Raw genomic sequence first — 20,459 nt, forward strand, 5'->3', positions numbered from 1 at the left:
GCTCGGCTCGGCTCGGCGACGCAGGGCGCCGGGCTGCGCTCTCGGGGGCGCACTCACATCCACGCCGCCCGCCGCCCGGAGCGGCGCCCTCCGCGCCCATGCCGACCGGCCGAGCGGCGGAAGATGGCTGACGACTCGCAGCGGCCCCGAGGATGCAGCCCGGCGGCGCGGGCGGCGGGAGCGGCAGCGGCAGCGGCGGCGGCGACTCGGGCAGCGGCGGCGGCGGCGGCGGCGGCGGGAGCAGGAGCAGGAGCAGGCGCGGCGGCGGCGGCATCCCCGAGCCTCCCCGAGCCACCTTCCCCTCTGACAGCCTCTGACGTCCTCCGCCGCTAGGAGAGACCCGCGTCCCGCGCCCGCCCCCCCGGCCCCGCCGGCCTCGCCGCCACCATCAGCACCACCTCCGCCGCCACCGCCACCGCCGGCGGCGGCAGCAGCCATTTCATCTCCACAGAAACCAGACACAAAAACATGGCAGAAATGGAGAAAGAGGGGAGACCTCCGGAAAATAAAAGGAGCAGGAAACCGGCTCACCCCGTGAAAAGGGAGATCAACGAGGAAATGAAGGTATTTGGGGACCTTGGGGGCTGGGGAGACGGGGTCTTTTCCTCCGTCCGCTCCCCTCGGGCCGTCGTAGGGGTTTGGGGGGCCACGGGGGCGCGCTTGTCAGTTTCTGTAGGATGCCCAGAACGCCTCGGCGCCTCCTCCAGGTGCAGAGCCGAGGCCAACTCGCGGGCTGCATTCCCCCAAATTGGCCAACCTCAGATTTGATGGGGGCGGGGGGGCACATACTATCTAACCTTCCAAACCCCAGGTTGGCACAGACGCGTCCCGGGGGGGGGGCACCAGGGGCCCGAGCGGCGGGTGGGCTTGCGAAGAGGCTTTCCCAGTGGGCGGTGTAGCCTTCTCCCTTCTTCGGGAATTGTATTCTTCGGACCCCTCCAAAGTTAAGAGCCGCCCGACAGAGGCGCCCCGGGAGAGCTCCGTTTCACCCTCCTCCCCGGCTCGCCCCCCTGCTCGCTGGTCCCGCGTCGCGCAGCCCTCCAGCCGCGGCCGGGCAGCGCTGTCAGAGCCCGGCGAGTTGCGGCCGGAGCGGCGCGGGTCCCGGGCAGCCCCCGCCCGCCCGCGCCTCTCCATCGCCGGCGCGCCCCGGCCGCCCCTGCACGCCCAAAGCCGACCCCGCGAGCCCCGCCGAGGGATGGCTGTCCGAGAGGCGGCCCTCGCGGGGCGCCTGCCCATTGTTCGCGAAGGCCGGCCCCGAGCCCTCGCGGCGAGGCCGGGCTCCCCGCCAGGCCAGCGGTGCCCAGAGGTGGCGAGCGCAGCCGCCCGGCGCTCCATCCAGCTGTGGGCGCCGAGGCGGGGGCCCGGGAACGCCGCTGGGCTCCGGACCCCACTCGTCGCTCCCAGTCCCTTATGTTCTACGAAGTTGCGGCTCTTGCCTGGGCGAGGATTTTATTCTGTCATTTCACGAATCTATCTCTTTTGTTATTTAAAAAATAATAATGCTATCCGCGTTTCTATGAGTTACACACACACACACACACACACACACACACACACACACACACACACACAGAGTAGCAGGCGTGCGTTCCGCAGGCTTTTTGGGCTTCTCCCATATCCTGCATAAAATTCTGACTACTGCCAGGTGACTTGGTCAGATTTGGTTAAGTTTATTATTTAAAAGACGAACTGGACAAAAACGTATGCAACTTGGCCACATTTCATTGAGTTTTGACGTCTTCTTGATGATAACAAGCGTATTCTATGAGAATGCCTGGCGTTAAGATCACACTTGGAAGGGGGCGAGTGGATATACGTCCAATGTGTGTGTACCTAGCTGCATGTGTGCCTAGCTACACAGGCTTAACTGTACCTTTCTCCTGGAAATGTCAGTAACAATCTAAATTTTTGGAATGAGGGTTTCATTTCGGGATGAAGAACTTAGTGCCTGGAAGCAAGATGTTCAGTATGAATCCAAAGAAGTAAGGAAGATTTGCTTTGGAAATCAGTGCTATTCCTCGTAATGGAAACCACCGCTGATTCCAATGATAGACAGCTTTAAGAAAAGAAAAAAGGGACCAGTGGAAGCTGCTTTCTCCCCGCGAGGGTGGAATTCAGTCCACAAAACCATTCTTCCTCGTTTACCCTTCCCTCCTGTCCTCCGTTGTTTCCAGATTACTTTTCCATTCGATTTAAATTGGACATGGGGGAAGAGAAGAGAGGTGAAGGCCACTAGGAATCACAGCAGGCTCTGGGCCTTTAAAACATCCCCGAATGTGATCTATATGGATGGCAGCTTTTAAGTTTCATAGGTTCTAGAATTACAAATTAGCTAATTTTAATCAAAACATGTGAAATGTTATCCCGGCTGGATATAAAGGCTGACTGTGCTCCACGCTTGGGGCTCGTGTTGTTGACTTTGGCTGCAGGCACACTCCGTGGTTTGGGAGATAGTTGTCCTTCTACAGTATAACAGATGTTTGTCTGAACTGGTGAGGAAGAAACAAAAACAACATTGTGTGAAGGGGAAAAATTACACAATTTTTTAGCCAGTGCTGCAGGACAAAGTATGGAATTAACCTCAGTGAACAGAATTTCCTTTTTTTAAAAAATGTTATTTTTCTTCCCAGTCACCATCGACTATTTGAAGCTTTAATCCTCCTCATTTCACTCCAAAGTAGCATTAAACAAGTTTTGCACAGCAAATAATTCAGAATGCCTGCAGGATCGGTATTTTCTCTCTGGTTTGGAACAATGTGAGAGAGATCCCTGCCCACCATGCCAGTTTGCCCAGTGGAATTGTTTTGTAGGCATCCCTCTAATATAAGAACACCCTAAATCCTTATTTAGAAGTGGTTGCTCAACGTCAAAAGGGTTATTTGGAACTCATTAATATTTTTTTTGCTTTTAGTATTAATAACCACAGCAACAAAACGCTTCCTCAAATCTCATGAGTACCCTTCCACCTCCCTGAATCCAAAGTGTAGAGTAACATAACAAGTTGGTTGCCCTGTATAAAAATGTGTGCAACAAAATGTCACTGAGAACACAATGTGGCCTTGTGCAGCTTCATATCGGTGCTGCTGGAGCTGCCTGGCTGTGTTTGCCTTCATCTGAACGGCTTTCATCTGGACCAGTGTAAACTAAGCCCTGGTAAGTAATCACTGCCCAGCAGAAAGAAAGGAATGTATACAGCTAGTGCGGCCTAAGCTGTAAAAACGGAAACCTGAGCCCCCACTTCGGATCACATATCAAGGCTTGAAGGTAGGGGAAATGAAAGGGGGAAAGAAGAGCAAGCAAATGGAAAAGTCAGCCTGGGAAGGGGAGGATCGGGAGGAGGCTCCCCCTTGGGGAAATTTGGCTCAGGGGTTAGGGAATTTTATCGTGGTATACAGTGACCTACTCAAGTTTCAACACTGGTTGGATCGAGTTGCTTCTCTGTGAGCAGAAAGAAAAGGGACTGGTGTGTATGTGATTTTTTTTTCTCCTTCGGGTAATAGAAAGGACATTGGTACAAGTATCTATTTTAAGGACAGCAAATGCAGGGTATGGAGAATGAGCAACAAATCTGTCTCATCTGGGACTTCCTTCACGATTTCCTAATTGAGACAGTCACATATTTATTTAAAAATGGCTGGGGAAGACAAACTGGCTGAGGTTTAGCTGACACCAGTAATGGCATTGGAGATTGTCTTCATGTGGCTGAGAGCTAATGTTGGTTGCTGTTTCACTAGATCAGATATTGAGTTACATTTTCTTTATCACTGGTTTAATGTACATGGCAGTTGTAACAAATTTAAATTTGATACAATATAATTTTGTGTGTGTGTGTGTGTGTGTGTGTGTGTGTGTGAGAAAAGTACATGACTTGGCTTAGCTTACTTAGGGTATACTTCAGTGAAAATATCTTCAAGTAGAAATGTTTGTCTCACTATGACCTTTATGATGCTTTTCTTTTCTTCTTCCCTTCATTCTGATTTTTCTTGATTAAAGAAACTGGTTATTTTGCCACCCTTAAAATTAGTATGTCTTTTTTAATCAGTGACCAGTAAAGAGGATTTTGGAAAATAAGATGGCAATGAAATTTATATTTTGACTACTTTTGGTTTCTAAAATGAATATTGGGATTATAAATAATGTAATATGTCTCTGATACACTATTCACATATGTCATAATAAGTGATGTCAAAAGAGAATTGCTACATATGGAAAGGTTAATTAGTTTCAGGAGTTCATCCAGAACTTGGTAGATATAGTATACAAACTAGTTTGTATGAGTGAATGTGCAAGTATAAATACATATGTATGCATAAATACTGTTGTACTTAAGAAGTGTAGTTTGTGCACGTAGATCTTAGTGAACTGTGATCAGTCACAACCAAACAATAATACAATCCCGAATATCAAAACTTTGAATAGAGATAACAAGTCAGATTTTATCTTAGAAAACTCTTTGACAAAGCCAATGTGATTAGGTCAAGCACTCTGTCCTGGAAACTTTCCTAAACAAACCATAATTAATGCACTTACAATGTTTGACTTCTTTATCAGTTGCTAAACTACAGAATAAGCTATGTTAAATGTCACAGGGTCTCGCCTTTGCTAAGAAAGTTTTTTGTCTATGAATATTCTGAGTAAGTAATTTGCACCTAATGTTATGCTTCAGTCCTGTTGTCTATAGCCTGAGGCAGAAACATCTGCTAGAGTTTAGTAGTAGGAAACTTATTACAAGATTTTCTAGTTTGGTTTCTAATGGTCTTCGTTTAACATTAAAATGGCCTGAGCCAATTGCATAGATAGTAGAGTAAGTTACGGAACTGAGCTGCTGAGTGCAGTGAGATAAACAGCTTGATGTTAAAAAAAAATTAGAGAAATCAGAGTATAGATTGAAAAACTCAGCATGTTTAAGGTTGAAATCAGCTCATTACTAACACAGGCATATTTTTTAAGTTTTACTGCTAAAATACCATCCTGGTGTCAGATGCATAAGCCTCAGGAACTTAGAAAGTAGGCTTGGGACCAGGTCCTACTGGGGCATTCACAAACTATGTCAGACCTCCCTTGCTAAGCAGTAGCCTCAGTTGTGCCATGTGGCAGGGCTGGGAACTCATGCCAATTGCTCCTTGGCCCTTGCTCCTTCGCAGCACGTGTGGGATGCTCCTGAGCCCTCATGGCTGCTCTCCTTGTCCTGCTCAGGGCTTCCAGGTAAACCCGGGAGAGATAGTTCTGAGAAGGTTTAGGAAGCTGTGCATTCTGCTGGATTCAAACAGGGTGCAGGGTCAGAGCGGGTTTTGGGAAGAGTCTCCCCATCTGTGAGCAGTTGAGTATGATGCGCACCATTCCCAAAGCCTTACACAACTCGCAGGTTCCAGAGCCTAGGAAATGGAAAGGAACCACTCCACTTCCTCCTGAATCTGAAATAAACATTTGAACTAGAAGAAAATGAGTCTGACAGACTCATTCCCTTCTGCGTTTCCTGCCTCTGTGCTTGCCAAGCACTGCTCTGAGAAGCCAAGCCCTACTCTGCTTGTGTGAAAGACAGACTTATAGAAACCAAGAGGTAATAGAGCTTTTACAGCAAAGTCCAAAACAGGGCCTTAAAAGGGGGAGAATATTAGTGAGTGTATGTGGCTGTCTAAAACAAAGGGGTCTCAGGGCAAGAATATCTCATTAGGGGAACCAGACTTTTTATATCTTTATGTCTTCTAAAGAAATGTCCTTTTTATTTATTGAATCTTTAAACAAATGCATTAGAAATCATATCATAAAAAACCTGAAGTCTAAAACTTCCTCTTTTGGAGTGGGAAGTCAGCCACACATGCACTCTCAAGCTAGTAAGATTATTGAAGATTTTCCTGAAAGAGAAGAGGCATTGCAGGGTAGGAGAAAAAAAAATAAGAGTACTTTGTTTTCTATAGTGCCAATTGAAACATGTAAACAGACATGAAAGCCTGTGGTGAGTGGGACTTGCTGAATGTATATTTTAGGATCTGTAGACTGCTGGGTGTTAATATCTCTTATATAACCAAAAGGCCCGTGGAACTGTGTAAGGCTTGAAAGCCACTGGCTTTGGCACAGACAGGAAAACAATGTAACAAGTCTTGGTGATTTTTAGGGCAGTTCTGCAGCTGTGATAGAACACAGCTGCACACAGCTGTACACCTGCCATGCCTGCCATAGCATTAGCCAGGGGCATGCATCCACAATTTCACAGCATTCGTTTGATCCCTTTAGGATAGGATAGTTGATGTCTTGGCAGCAGGTTACAATGTGGGTGCATGATTGTCTGCTCTTTGTTGCAACAAGACAATAAACTACCATATTTTTTTTTATGTGGAAGCACATGATTTTGATTGCATATTTGATTCAGTTAAGAATATATCAGTAAGAGTACAAGACTTTTCTCAGGCCTGTTCCAGTTGGGTATCACTGTTACCATGTACTTAGTACTACATTGAAATCATTGTGTGGTGTCTGAAACAGTTCAGCAGAATGAACCGAAATGCAGCACAGTGACATTCTCAAAGGATTTCAGTCTAAAATCTGTAGTTCAAGTGAAAACAGCAGGGCTTAATGTATAAGGTCTCCACCAAGAATGCGAGCCCGTCCACTCTTATTATCTCATGTATGTTGATGACTTCATAATGGGCCCTCTGTGGGGACTGGCTCATCCTTACTATTCTACGAGACCCAGTGGGATCATGAGTGCGAAAGTACTTTGTAATCTGTAGAGGGCCCTTCAATTATTTCTTTAGCACTATTTAAATTTTACATCATGACCTTTTTCTTGGCATAACCATAAAATAATACTGACCCACTAAGTCTGTGTTAAGGAAAACAACTTAGACTCAGCCCTGAACCAGACCCGGGAAGAGAGTTAGAGGGTGACTTCTAATCATTGCAAATCTTACTTCACTCTGGAACTTGAACAGGATTCTGCAGATTTTTGCAGATTCCCTTTCTTTATCATTATTAAAGCCAACAATGATGCTTAGTAGAAATTTACCCCAGAAGTTATAACACGTGGAGATGGCAAGGGAGAGAAAATATTTTCCAGAAATAACTATCATCCTATTATTCATGACCTTAACTAGCAGAGATAACTAGCATTTTTTCCTCTTACAATTGTTCAGAATTGGGAGTTTCTATTTCCTTTGGAAGCACTTCTCATGTGCTCCTCTTTCTGGATAACGTATGTCAGAATGTTTTGAAATTAAGCCATGTAATTGACAGATTCTTTTTATTGTCATTAGAACTGTGAATATGACTGGTGTACTCATCTATGAGTAAGACTGTGTGTTAGTTTTTAATTAGAACTAGCTTTGTAATTTTACAAAAATAATACACAGGCATGGCAAAATAGGATAATATGCTATAGAAATAAGCAAAAAGCAAAAAAAAAGGCCTATAATTTTTCCACCCAGACACAATTACTGCCAACATTTTGATGTATGCCTTTCCCTGTCCTGATATACGGTCTTTTAAAAAACAAAAATGATCACATAGTGTACTAACTTTTCTTTTAAAACTTAATATATTGTTAACATATTTTTATGGCACTAAAATTTTTTCTACAGTACATAATATAGTGGCAAAATAGTAGTCATAATTTATTTAACCAAGTTCCTATTATTTGGCATTTAGTGTGTGCGTGTGTGTGTGTGTGTGTGTGTTACTAGGGATGGAACCTAGGGGCATTCTACCTCAGAGCTACACCCCCAGACCTAGTTTTTATTCTTTATTTTGAAACAGGGTCTCACTGAGTTGTAGAGGGCCTCACTAAGTAGTAGCTGAGGCTGTCTGCGAACAGCAATCCTCCTGTCTCAGCCTCCCAAATGGTGGGATTACAAGCGTGCGCCACCACGCCCAGCTTTAGTTTGTTTTTAAAGAAAGCCCTGAGACAAATATTCCTGAACATGCATATTTACATATTTATTTCCTTAGGATAGTTTCTAAAATCCTAGAAATAAAATCTTTGAGTCAAATGGTATGAAAAATTTTAAGGCTTTTAGTGCATTGAGTCAAATTATCCATTATAAAAATTTGCATTGATTTAAGTTCCTGATAGTATGAGTATGCTCACTAATATTACGTACTATAGTTTATTTGTTTGTTTGTTTGTTTGTTTGTTTGTTTATTTATTTATTTATTTATTTATTTATTTAATGGGTCTGAGGATGGAAACCAGGGGCATTTGACCTCCGAGCTACAACCCCTGCTCTATTTTCTATTCTTTATTTTGAAACAGGGTCTCACTAAGTTGCAGAGGGCTTAACTAAGTAGCTGAGGCTGTCTGCGAACCGCGATCCTAAATGCTATGATTACAAGTGTGCGCCAACACGCCCGACTCGTACTATAGTTTTTAAACTTCCACATTTTAATTGTTCAAATCAAGTTTTCCCAAATTTAGTTTTATTACTTCTCTTTATACATTTAAAAATTGTCAGTATATCCAAATGCATGAGCACATTTATTGAGTGAATTTTAATTGTCAAACATGCTAGGTGAGGTATAAAATAAAATGAAAGGTTACTATCCTCAAGGAACTTAAAATATGTTTGGGATAGATGGCATATTTTATTAGAACTGGGACTTGGAGTAGAAAGAGGAGTTATGTTTATGGGGAGAGGGAAATCATGACTTTACCTAATTTGGGTAAATGGTTGGGAACTCTGAATACTTTCTGGTCTTTTGGGTAGGATACAAATTTGAAAACACATTGACATTCAGTTATCCAAGATCTGGTATGAAAGAAAAAAAATCAGTGTTATCTATCTGTATTTAAAAATATGTTTGAGCTGGGCGTGGCGGTGCATGCTTGTAATCCCCGCGCTTAGGAGACTGAGATAGAAGGATGGCGTAGGTTCGAAGCCAACCTGGGCTGGTTTAAGAGACCCTGTTTCCAAATAAAATATAAAATAGGTCTGGGAGTGTAGCCCGGAGGTTAGAAGGCCCCTGGGTTCCATCCCCAGTACCACCTAAATAAATAAATAAATAAATAAATAAGTAAGTAAAAATATGTTTGAGGTTGGGCAAGGTGGCACAAGCTTCTAACCCCAGCATTAAAGCGGTGGAGATTTAGCGAGGCTCTTTGCAACTCAGTGAGACCTTGTTTCAAAAATAAAAAGACTAGACAGGTGTGGTGGCCCATACTTGTAATCCCAGCGTTTGGGAGGCTGAGAGAGGAGGATCACACAGGTTCGAAGCCAGCCTCAGCTACTTAGTGAGGCTCTCAGCAACTTAGTGAGACCCTGTTTCCAAATAAAGTATAAAATAGGTCTGGGAATATAGCCCGGAGGTAGAAAATGTCCCCGAGTTCCACTCCCAGTACCACAAAATAAATAAATAAACAAACAAACAAATAAATAAATAAATAAAATAAAAAGACTAAAAAATAGGGCTGAGAGGTACAATGCCCCTGGGCTCATCTCCAGTACCACAAATAAATAATAAAATAAAAATAAAAAATAAACTAAAAAAATAGGGCTAGTGTTGTAGCTGGGAGGTACAATGCCCCTGGGTTCCATCCCCAGTACTGCAAAATATGTTTGATGTTTTCAAAATAAATAATTAATTATTTCTGAGGAAGAGCTTGAAGTACTAAGGTTTCAGAGATATTTTCAGAATTTGTGATTACTACTGTTTTTACAGTGTCTTGATGTCAACTTCTTTTGTGTGTGTGGTACCGAGGATTGAACCAAGAAGCATTCTACCTCCAAGCTACACCCCAAACCCTATTTTTTTTTTTTTTTGCGGGTTTGGGGATGGAACCCAGGGGCATTCTACCTCCGAGCTACACCCCCTGCCCTATTTTTTATTCATTATTTTGAGACAGGATCTCACTAAGTTGCAGAGGGCCTCACTAAGTCGCTGAGGCTGTCCGTGAACTGAGATCCTCTTGTCTTAGCCTCCCCAATGCTGGGATTATAGGCATGTACTACCACCTTCGGCTAGTTTTTATTCATTATTTTGAAACAGAGTCTCAATAAATTGCAGAGGGCCTCACTAAGTAGGAGAGGCTGGACACAGACCTGAGATCTTCCTGACTTAGCCTCCCAAGTACTGGGATTACAAGTGTGTACCACCACACCTGACATCAACTATTTTTTTTTAACCTGGTAAAATGTTCAATTAAAAATTATTTAGTGCCAGACATGGTGGCTCATGCCTATTATCCCAGGACTTGGGAGGCTGAGACAGAAGGATTGTATGTTCAAGGACAGTAAGTAGTGAGACTCTCATCAACTTAGTAAGACCCTGTCTCAAAATAAAAAATAAAAGAGGGCCAGGTGTGTATCTTGGATTTAGAATGCCCCTGGGTTTAATTCCCAGTAGAAAAAGAAGACTGGGTGTGGTGGCACACGCTTGTAATTCCTGTTCTTGGGGAGGCTGAGACAAGAGGAACACAGTTTCCAGGACAGCTTTGGCAACTTAGTGAGACTCTGTTTCAAATTAAAAAATAAAAAGAGCTGAGGGTATAGCTTGGAGGTAGACTGCCCCTGGGTTCAGTCCCCAGTATTGAATGAATGAATGAATGAATGAATGAATAAATAAAATTTGACTGGTCATCATGGTGCACACTTGTAATTCCAGAACTTGGGAAGCTGAGACAGGAGGATTGCGGATTTGAGAACAGTCTCAGTAACTTAGTGAGGCCCTCTGAAACTTAGCACGATCCTATTTCAAAATAAAAAAAAAAAAAATAGGGCTTGGGGTGTATTCTACCCTCTGGGTTCAATCCCCAGCCCCCCTCAGTAAATAGTTTAGATTGACCTTGGACATTTGGATAGTATTTCTAATAGACTAAGAAGGGTGTCTAATGACTGTCCTGGTAATTAAGATTCAACAGAAATAAAATTAGCTGGTATAAAAAAACAACTTAGGAAAAATGAAGAAATAGTAAAATTTCCTTTCTAAATATCCTTCTATGACCTATTCATTCATTTACTCATTCACCCTAGAAAGAGAGCGTGCTTTCAGACTGGATTTTAGGATGGTGTGTTTTCCTTAGGAGCCCTGGAAGTGGCAGCGGGAAATTGGAGAGGTTTAGGAGAAGGTAGCAGAATCAGTATTCGAATTTAAAAACAGAGTCAGATATGATGTAAAAAAAACAACTCATAAGATGAGAAGATCCAATTTAATTATGAATTCTGAACACGCCTTCTCCAATAATATGAGTAACGGAGGAAAGTAGAGGCCAGTGACCGATCTCAAAGGCAAACAAAGTCTCAACATAGGCAGACATGCCCTGTTTGGAAACCTTTGTACGTGACATCCTATGGTATGATTTCTTTGCAATTCTTTGACAGTCCAGAGTTAGCTTCTTTGGCATTGCCGACACATTGGACTTTATAGAATTTCTCATAGGAGGAGGCCTGGTGTAAGAACTAGAAGATATGCATTTCAGTTGTGACTTTCCTGGCTGATCTGCCATGCCTATTTTTTGCCTTTCTGATGCTCTAATTTTCTATGGTAAAGTGAGGATGTCACATAAGTTCACCAGAAGTTTATTGTGGAAACCAAATACCTAACACATAGAGAATTAAAGGATGTGGAAACACTGCAAAGTGCTATAAGAGTGTTAGACATTATCATTGTAATTTTAGTGACCTATTTTCCAAACCTAAATTGGACCGCATGGTATGAGAGAGGATTTTTGTGTCACTTCCAAGGGCAAGAGGCAGTCTGCAAAATGTAATTCAGATGCCAAAATATTGAAATTGTTGGCACATTTTGATGATTTATGGGAGCAATGATAAAATATTTGAAATAATGACTGCTCAGTAAAATTTATGATGTGTAAGCACTGTAATCATGAAATTTCTTTGAAAACATATTTTATTTTTATATAAGTGGAAGTTTTTTAATTTCACAGAATCCTAAACTGGGAATAACTCTTTTGCTTCCTCCCCCTAAGTTTGTTCCTTCCTTCCTCTTCCCTTCCCTTTTTCCTTCCTTCCTTCCTTCCTTCCTTCCTTCCTTCCTTCCTTCCTTCCTTCCTCTCTCTCTCCCTCCCTTCCTTCTTTTCTTTCTTTCTCTCTCCTTTCTCCTTCCTTCCTTCCTTCCTTCCTTCCTTCCTTCCTTCCTTCCTTCCTTCCTTTCTTCTTTCTTTCTTTTGCAGTACTAGGGATTGAACCCAGGAGCATTCTATATGTTAGCTACACCCCCAGCCCTATTTTTATTCTTTATTTTAAAACACGGTCTCCCAAGTTGTAGAGGGCCTCATTAAGTAGCTGAGGCTGTCCTTGAACCCGTGATTCCCCTGTCTCAGCTTCCCAACTACTGGAATTAAAACCATGCACCACCAGGAAGCCCAGCCGTCCTACTTTAAATTTCAAGGAGAAATTCTGAGTGAAGATTTGGAGGGAAGCAAATTCTACAATCTTCCTTAGGGCAATAGCCTGTTTTTTTAATATTTTTTTATTTTGGTGGTACTGGGGTTCCTGGAAGCCCTTCTACCTCTGGGCTACACTCCCAGACCTATTTTTTTATATTTTTATTTGGAAACAGGGTCTCTTAAGCCAGCGCGGCTGGCTTTGAACCTGTCCCGCCTCCCAAGAGCGGGGATTACAAGTGTGTGCCACCATGCCCGGCTGTTAGCCTGTTTTAATATTGAACATTTTGACCTTAACTATCTCTCTGAACTCTTACCATCTTTACTCATTTTTTAAAACAAAAAAGTAAAAAAAAAAATTGCTTAGGAAAGAAATAATTCTAGTTTTTGTGGTATGAGGGAATGAACCCAGGACTTTGCACATGGTAGAGGAGCACACTCTACCACCGAGCTTTACCTCTGTCCTTTATTTTATTTTGAGACAAGGTCTTGCTAAATTGCCCAGGATAGCTTCATACTTGAGATCCCGATGCCTCAGCCTTCTAAGTAGCTGAGATGATCACTATGCCCAGCTTGGAAAGGAATCATTCTTCTAAATAGAACATTCTTTTGTAAAAGATAATAATACAAAAATGCTGAAAAAAAAAGTTAGAATCCTGTCCCAGAAAGACTTGAAAACTCTTATAGGCCATAATCATTAAATTCATCTCCTGAAATATGTTATATTCCTTAAGTGATAACTGCAAAAATCTATTTTATTTGCTTTGGTTTAAGACCATAGTGAAACCATATGATATCTGCCATCAAAATCTAACTAGAAATTAAAATATAAGTTATTTATTTCCTAGGATTCTTTTGTTTCTTAATACAATGGCATATACAACAGAGGTTATAGTCTATTCAAATACTTATAGCTATATATTACAAGAAATTTTAGTGTTTTCTATTTTTGCTCCTACTTTAATGAAACATTTGATACTTATCACTTGAGCCTTTATAAACTTTTTGTTTTCTGATTTTACAGTCATATAAAGACGTTAAAGTATTCATTTTTATTTTCAGTGATAAAAAGGGGGATTTTTAGAGCTTATTTTCCCTGACATTTATAGTAACTTGAAAATCATGGAGTAGATCAAGTTCATATTGATTGGTCCATGAAGCTTCTGTGTTTTTAGCAGAAACCATAATCTAAACTGGTGCAGTTAAGGTACTCAAATAATATGAATTTGATGTTCATAATCCAGTTGAGGTTTCTGTTTTTATCCAAATGTCTGAAATTTCTGAATCCCATCCTTAGAATCGGTTCTGAAAGGCTGAAAGGATTTGCTGCTGGACTAAAAACAAATCTATATCCTTGGCTGGGAGGTCGATGCATGAATTATGCATCTATAGCCTTTGTGTGACTTTAGAGTTTAGACAGAACCAGAGAAAGTGGCACCCACATAGGAATGGTGTATAAAACTGGATACGGTATCCAGGAGTTACTGCGTCTAAGACTTTCTGTTCTGTTGGCATAGTTCTCTGAGACTTGATCAAATAGCACACAGACCAATAGGATGTCTTGAACTTGGCTTCTGATGCTGTTGGGAATTGGTTTTTCCATGCAAGGTAAGCTTCATCCTTGGAGATTTCTGCTGCGAGACCACGGATGGAGGACCTCAGTTTGCAATTTGTATGCTTAGGGACTGTCATTCTTGAGTCAGGCACTCAGCTCTGGGGAAAGAAAGTAGGTGTTAGGGAAGAGTGATGCCTCATTAAAGGGCTCTCTTGTAACGGAGTAGAGCAGCAGTTAGCCCAGGCCTCCTTGGTGGTATTCTTGGACTTGCTGAGCTTATTACTCATATTGATCATATCATCTTTGTACATTCATGAAAAGAATGTCTATTTAATGTGGACAGGATCACTCATCAGAGAGAATGACTGCCTCGCTAAAGCTTGAGATGGCTGACTGTTGGCTGTGTAGATTGAATTAATCTGGCTAGATCCTTTTTTTTAATTGTGGGTGCACTCTACCATCACAGATTGACCCAGTTGGAGCTCAGAGCTTAAGTGGGTACTAAAAAAAAAATAGCATCCTGTGGGTAGTTTGAAATGCCAGGTTTGTTTTTGTGGTGTCAGGAGTGTAAAACCTTTTATTTTTATGCACCCCCTGCCAATATCTTAAGTGATAAAATTTAAGGAAACATGGAACTCACACATTGAGGCTGTGCACACTGGCTTAGCCTTGGTGCTTTGTTTCAGGTATATAAATTATACATCCAGAATAATTCAGAAATGACAGCTTCTAAGGAGAATAATGAAAGGTTCTTTGAGCTGCATAGAAGATTGGAATATTTAGTTTTTCTAGCTTTGTCTAGGAGGCACATGGTGCCCAGCCAGATAGATATTGAAGGCACACACAGCATCAAGATTATTAGCACACATAGTCTTACATCTTGTTTTCAGATTACGCAACTGAGAAGTTAGTAAAAACGTAAACATGTTATAAGACATCAAATCTGTTCAACTATACCCATTGTTTTCAAACACTGGTATCTCTAACTGTAATAATAAATTACACTTATATGTTCACTTATAATTCATAAAAATAGCTTTATATACTATCCACAATTTGGACCAGCTAATAACTTTAAAGTGATTTGGAAATTTTATGTCACTTACCAGAAGACAATCATAGTAACCTTTAATTTCATAGACAAAGAATCTGTCACGAATAAAATTTATAAATCAAATTATGCACTGATTTTATAAAATGCTCTTACAAAGGGGAAAATTATAAAGAAGATATACCCCTGTAACCTATTTGGTTTTCTGTATAGTAGTGGTTGATAATTGAGAAATTATTTCTTTGTTGAAATTTGGCTTTATCTGAGATAAGAGACATGTTAAGAAACACTACCTGAATCAAAAAGTAATTCTAATTTAAATTAATCTGAACCACAAAAAGGTTGATTAATAGTTTTCATTTTCAAAATTTTTTCTTAAACTGGGCGTGGTGGTGCATGCCTGTTGGGAGGCTGAGACAGGAGGATCACAGGTTTTTGGCCAGCCTCGGCTACTTAGTGAGGCCTTCCACAACTTAGTGAGACCCTGTTTCAAAATAAAGAATAAAAAATAGGGCTAGGGTGTAGCTTGGAGGTAGAATGCCCCTGGATTCCATCCCCACTACTGGAAAAAAAAAAACCCCAGCTGGTTTTTGTGCTTCTCTTTCTATATATTTGTATTTGTGTGAGATACAGACTTTGCAGAAGGATATGGTAAAGTATGACTTCCTATTTATAGGCAAAACTGACAAAACCCTTTTTTAAAATTATGTTTAAACATCTAAAGACCTGTCATAATTGGATGCGTCATTCTGTGATTTAAATGTACTATAATTTTTCTAACATGATTTGAAGAAGGAAAACTACTCTAGGGGAAGTGGGGAGAGCTGGCATTAAATGGGGGAGGGCAAACAATTCAATTCATGCATTCTTTTCAAATAGATATTGATTATAGAAATAAGTAGTAGCCTATGATTCTCTTTCAGAACTTTGCAGAAAATACCATGAATGAACTCCTTGGCTGGTATGGCTATGATAAGGTTGAATTAAAAGATGGTGAAGATATTGAATTCAGGAGCTACCCTACAGATGGGGAGAGCCGGCAGCACATATCTGTTCTCAAAGGTAATAACATTTAATGTCCCATTGTTCATGCAAAGGAGGATTGACTATTTCAACCTGCCAGAATTGAGTGACTGGGACTTTCAGTTGTTCTTGTTGATTATGCCCAAGATTGATTTAAACATACATCCTCAATAGTGCTTTCCTATAAGCAGAATTCCACAGAATCTAAGAGCACAATATAAAACAAAACTAGATATACCTTCATCTCGCTCTAGCAATAGGAGAACTAATTGAGAATCAGGACATGAAGTGCTGTGGTCCTGAACCACAAATTCAAAGAAAGGGACAGTGTTTGCTAACTTGTACTTTTCCTGATTTCTTTTCAACGTCGTCAGTTGTTAGGGGCTGGGACTTCCTGCTAAGTGCAATGGCAGAGTTGACATTTTCAGATTGCAAAAGAGATTCACTATTAGTTTGGTGATATTCTGCCTTTTTGTGGGGAAGGAATTTTAATGGGAAGCCCCATTTTTATTCTGTGTTTGAAGTTCCTATTTTTCTCCTGCTTCCACACCCTTGAATAGGGCAAGGCATAAAAGAGTAATAGTGATTAGGTCATATATTATTCTGTAAGAATTCTCATCAAAGCCCAGCCAAAGAGTAGAAATTGCAGATGACTGGCAGAGTGAAATTTACATTGATCCTACCGGTGGAAAGTATTGCTAGATATCTAAGGGAGAAGCTTGTATAAGTGCTAGTGTGTGTGTGTGTGTGTGTGTGTGTGTGTGTGTGTGTGTGACTGGGGATTAAACCTTAAAGCTAGGGACAGTCTACCTCTGAGCTACACTCCAGACCTATTTCTTACTTTTTTTTTTTTTTTTCAAAAAAATAAAACATGGTCTAACTGAGTTATAGAGGGCCTCTAATTTGCTGACGCTGACCTCAAATCTGTGGTCTTTCCGTTTCATCTTCCCAAGTACTGGGATTGCAGGTGTGTGCCACCATGCCTGGCTATGAATACTAAAATTATGAAACTAAATTTGGAATGAGCTTGTAAAAGAGGAGGAACGAAGAAGCAACCTATTTGGGGAATCTTAATAAAATATGGGGAAACTGTGCATCATCACTGACAATTTGCATTGCATTCAACATCTATTGGCATAAACAACCTGTTCAAGCATTTTTTAGTGCGTAAGATAGTACTTTTTCTTTTTATATGCTAAGCAACAAAATGTAAATGAGCTGTCCTGCAGGCATGTGGAATAGAATGTATGTGACAAATTTTATGTTAAGCTTGCTATGAAATTGTACACATCATGTTAGTAAGATAGTATCATCAATTTCACTGTAAATGAAAAATGCAAGTCATGAGTTTCTATTCTACAAACTAATAGCTCGTATAATAGTCGGCTTAGGTAATAATCTTTGCCTCTGGGGAATATAGAGTTTGCCAGGATATGCTGTTAGAGGGAAAATTTGTTTTCCATGGTTGAGGCTTTTATTATTTTTAAATGATTCACATGTTAGGATAAAATACAAAAAGTTTATATCACTGTAATTTAATTTTCATTTTTGTTAAGTTTCGATACCTGGTATAGCAGCAGTTTTCTTCTGAATCATCTGCTTCTTTTTTATTGACTCATGATTATATTATGGTCTAAGTTTACAATTCAGTGGTTCCTAGCTGCAGTGCTTGGGTGCACTCTTTAGGCCTTCCCCCTAGTAGCGAGAGCGATGCCTGCTATATATCACTTTGTACATGGAAAAGGTTAATTGCTTCTCAATTTTCTATGGGATTTTACAGTGCTAAAATTCATCATCATGATTCAACTGGGATATTAGCTATCATAGTGGAGCAAATTCTAAAGGAGGCCATTCAAAATTTATGCTCACAAGACTAAAAAGCTTCAGGATGGACTGTGGAGTTCTGGTAAATTGTTTAAAGGTTTGCAAGGAAAATTTTGTTCTGTTATATGACCATTTTGCCTGAGGAAATAAGGAAGAATTTAAGTCTACTGAATAAGTTCTTTTGTTATATTGAACATGTTTTTTTTTTTTTTTTTCCTTTTTTTACAGAAAATTCTTTGCCAAAACCAAAATTACCTGAGGACAGTGTTATTTCACCATACAATATAAGCACAGGCTACTCAGGGCTTGCCACTGGAAATGGACTAAGTGTCAGTGACTCTCCTGCAGGGTCAAAGGATCATGGCAATGTGCCCATTATTGTACCTTTAATCCCGCCACCTTTCATAAAGCCACCAGCAGGTAAGCATAACTGGGGAGGGGGTCAATGATAACAATTCATGTAACTCTTATGAGTAATCATTAACTGCCCATATTAACTTAGGTAAAGAATGTTTTAGGGATTTGTAGCTAAGAAATAGTCCATGTATTATTAAAGTATTATTATTACATTAACAGAAGTCCCCCGTCTTTGCTTAGGGTTCTACCACCAGCAGCAAATAAGTTATTTTCTTTCTCTAAGGTCATCTGTTTTTTTTCTCAATGATTAAATATTTTTTAAAACTAAGATATATAGAGCTGGTTCTGATGGCACACACTTGTATTCCAGTGCTTGGGAGACTGAAACGGGAGGATCATAGTCTCACAGACAACTTCAGCAATTTAGGCCCTGTTTCAAAATACAATACAATAAAATAAAATAAAATAGAGCTGGAGGGTGTATCTCAGAGGTAGAATGGCCCTGGGTTCAAACCTGAGTACCACCAATATATAACACACACACACACACACACACACACACACACACACACACACACTTACTGATTAGCAAGAGAGAAAAGTAATGATGGCTGAACTAGCTGGTGCATAAGGAAAGCCAGGTCTCCTGGGTTTTCTGAGGAAAGAGTAGTTTTGTAAAAGAACATGTGGCAGATACGTTATTCAACATGCCTTCCTCTGAATCCATTCAAGAAACAAACTCAATTATGCATCGTCTCCACAGAGTTCTAATTCCTGAAAAGCTGTCTTTGAGAACTTAAAAAAAAAAAATGGAGATCTGAATTTCACTTGCATGAAAATGTAATCAGTTCTTTTATATTTTCAGAAAATTAGATGGCAGTGTATTAGATTTGGATGGCCATGGGCTGAGCATTATGATATTGCAATCTCAGTTACTTATTTATTTCACATAGAGGAAGAAGTTGAATAATATTGTATCTGGCTTGCTATAAAATGTTGAAATTGTGCTAGTGTGCATAATTGTGATTGGCTACTTTTCTGTATATTGAATTGAACAATGATAAATATCGCTACAATAGCAGCGCTTATTGTTACATGCTAAAGCTAATGCTTGTGTTTTTATTAGGGAAGTTAAGTGTTTGGTGATGCTTACATAGACAGTGAAAAAATTGTAGATATTAATTCCTGGGCTTATTATATTATAGATGTATTTACGCTGTATTCTAAGTGCTGCTCACATTTTCTTTCATGGTTACCGCCATATCTCTTGTTGCCTACTACATTTTAGTACTAAAAGTGTCCTTTCATACTGAGGTCCTTAGAAATGTCACTAAAATCTATTTACCAGTTTAAATCACTTGTGATTATGCTTTTCTACTAATTATTAATATAATTGGTGCATCATATAAAGTTTGACTTATTAGTGCCCTGTTTCTCTTTGGTGATTTTGTGATTTAAGAAGGACTCAAATTTATCTCCAAAGGACCAAAGGCATATTTGATATAAACCTATGGGGAAAGAAAAGGGTGACCTATTTTGGAAATGTGGAGTTTGTGTTTGAATATATGCTCCCTGGTTTAGGGTGCAGGGTGGCGATGATGACGAGGGTGTAGTAAAGAGTACCACTAAGGACCAGAACACAGGCTTCAGAGTCAGAAAGATTGGGTGTAAATATAGGCCTTGCCACTTACCAGCTCTGTGAATGTGGACAAGTTACCTAAGTTTTCCTTCCAGTTTTCTCATCTGTAAAAATGAAGCCACAGTTCTACCCATGGCGTTGTTGTGGAGATGAGATGTATGTAAAGTGCCCAGCATAGTACTTACCACACAAGTCATTTAGCAAACACCATACCTTTTTATTTTTTTCAGACCTTATTCTGCCCTAGAGTTATCATGCACATAATTTGTGCATAAAAAGGTGTGCATCCAAATGCAAATTCATCCCTAAGATTTATTTGAGCAAAGCAAACAGCTTTAGAAATTAGCATAGCTGAGGCTAACGTGAATTTGGCATGCCAAAAAACCTGCCCTGGAGTTTCCTGCTGAGCCAGCCACGTGGAATTCAAGCACACAGCTCCCATTTAACTCTAATTCCACATCAGATCAGGAAATAAATATGCAAAGGGATAGAGGCCAAAAACTGAGCCTTGGAAGTCTTAGACATAGGAACTCTGAGGAATTAAAGCCAGAGTAACCGAACACCAGTGGTTTTATGCTGTCTTCCATGGAACTGCAAGGAACTCTTCTGTGGAAAACAAAAAAAGCAGAGAAGGACATATTTAATTTTCTGTCGCTGTTTTACCCTCTACTCTGTC

General features: G+C 40.5%; 1 protein-coding gene across 1 annotated transcript in view; it reads left to right on the plus strand.

Moving 5' to 3' along the window:
- Positions 1–468: 468 nt before the first annotated feature.
- Positions 469–20,459, plus strand: part of SOBP (sine oculis binding protein homolog) — a gene marked incomplete at both ends in the record, with an annotated part of 149,123 nt that continues 129,132 nt past the window's right edge. Inside the window, 3 exons of the mRNA XM_080700382.1 lie at positions 469–564; positions 15,864–16,002; positions 18,016–18,207. Coding sequence (XP_080556508.1) covers positions 469–564; positions 15,864–16,002; positions 18,016–18,207 — 427 coding nt within the window. The remainder of the gene's footprint in view (positions 565–15,863; positions 16,003–18,015; positions 18,208–20,459) is intronic.

The sequence above is a fragment of the Muscardinus avellanarius genome, assembly GCF_963383645.1.
Source record: "Muscardinus avellanarius genome assembly, chromosome: 8".
Lineage (NCBI taxonomy): Eukaryota > Metazoa > Chordata > Mammalia > Rodentia > Gliridae > Muscardinus > Muscardinus avellanarius.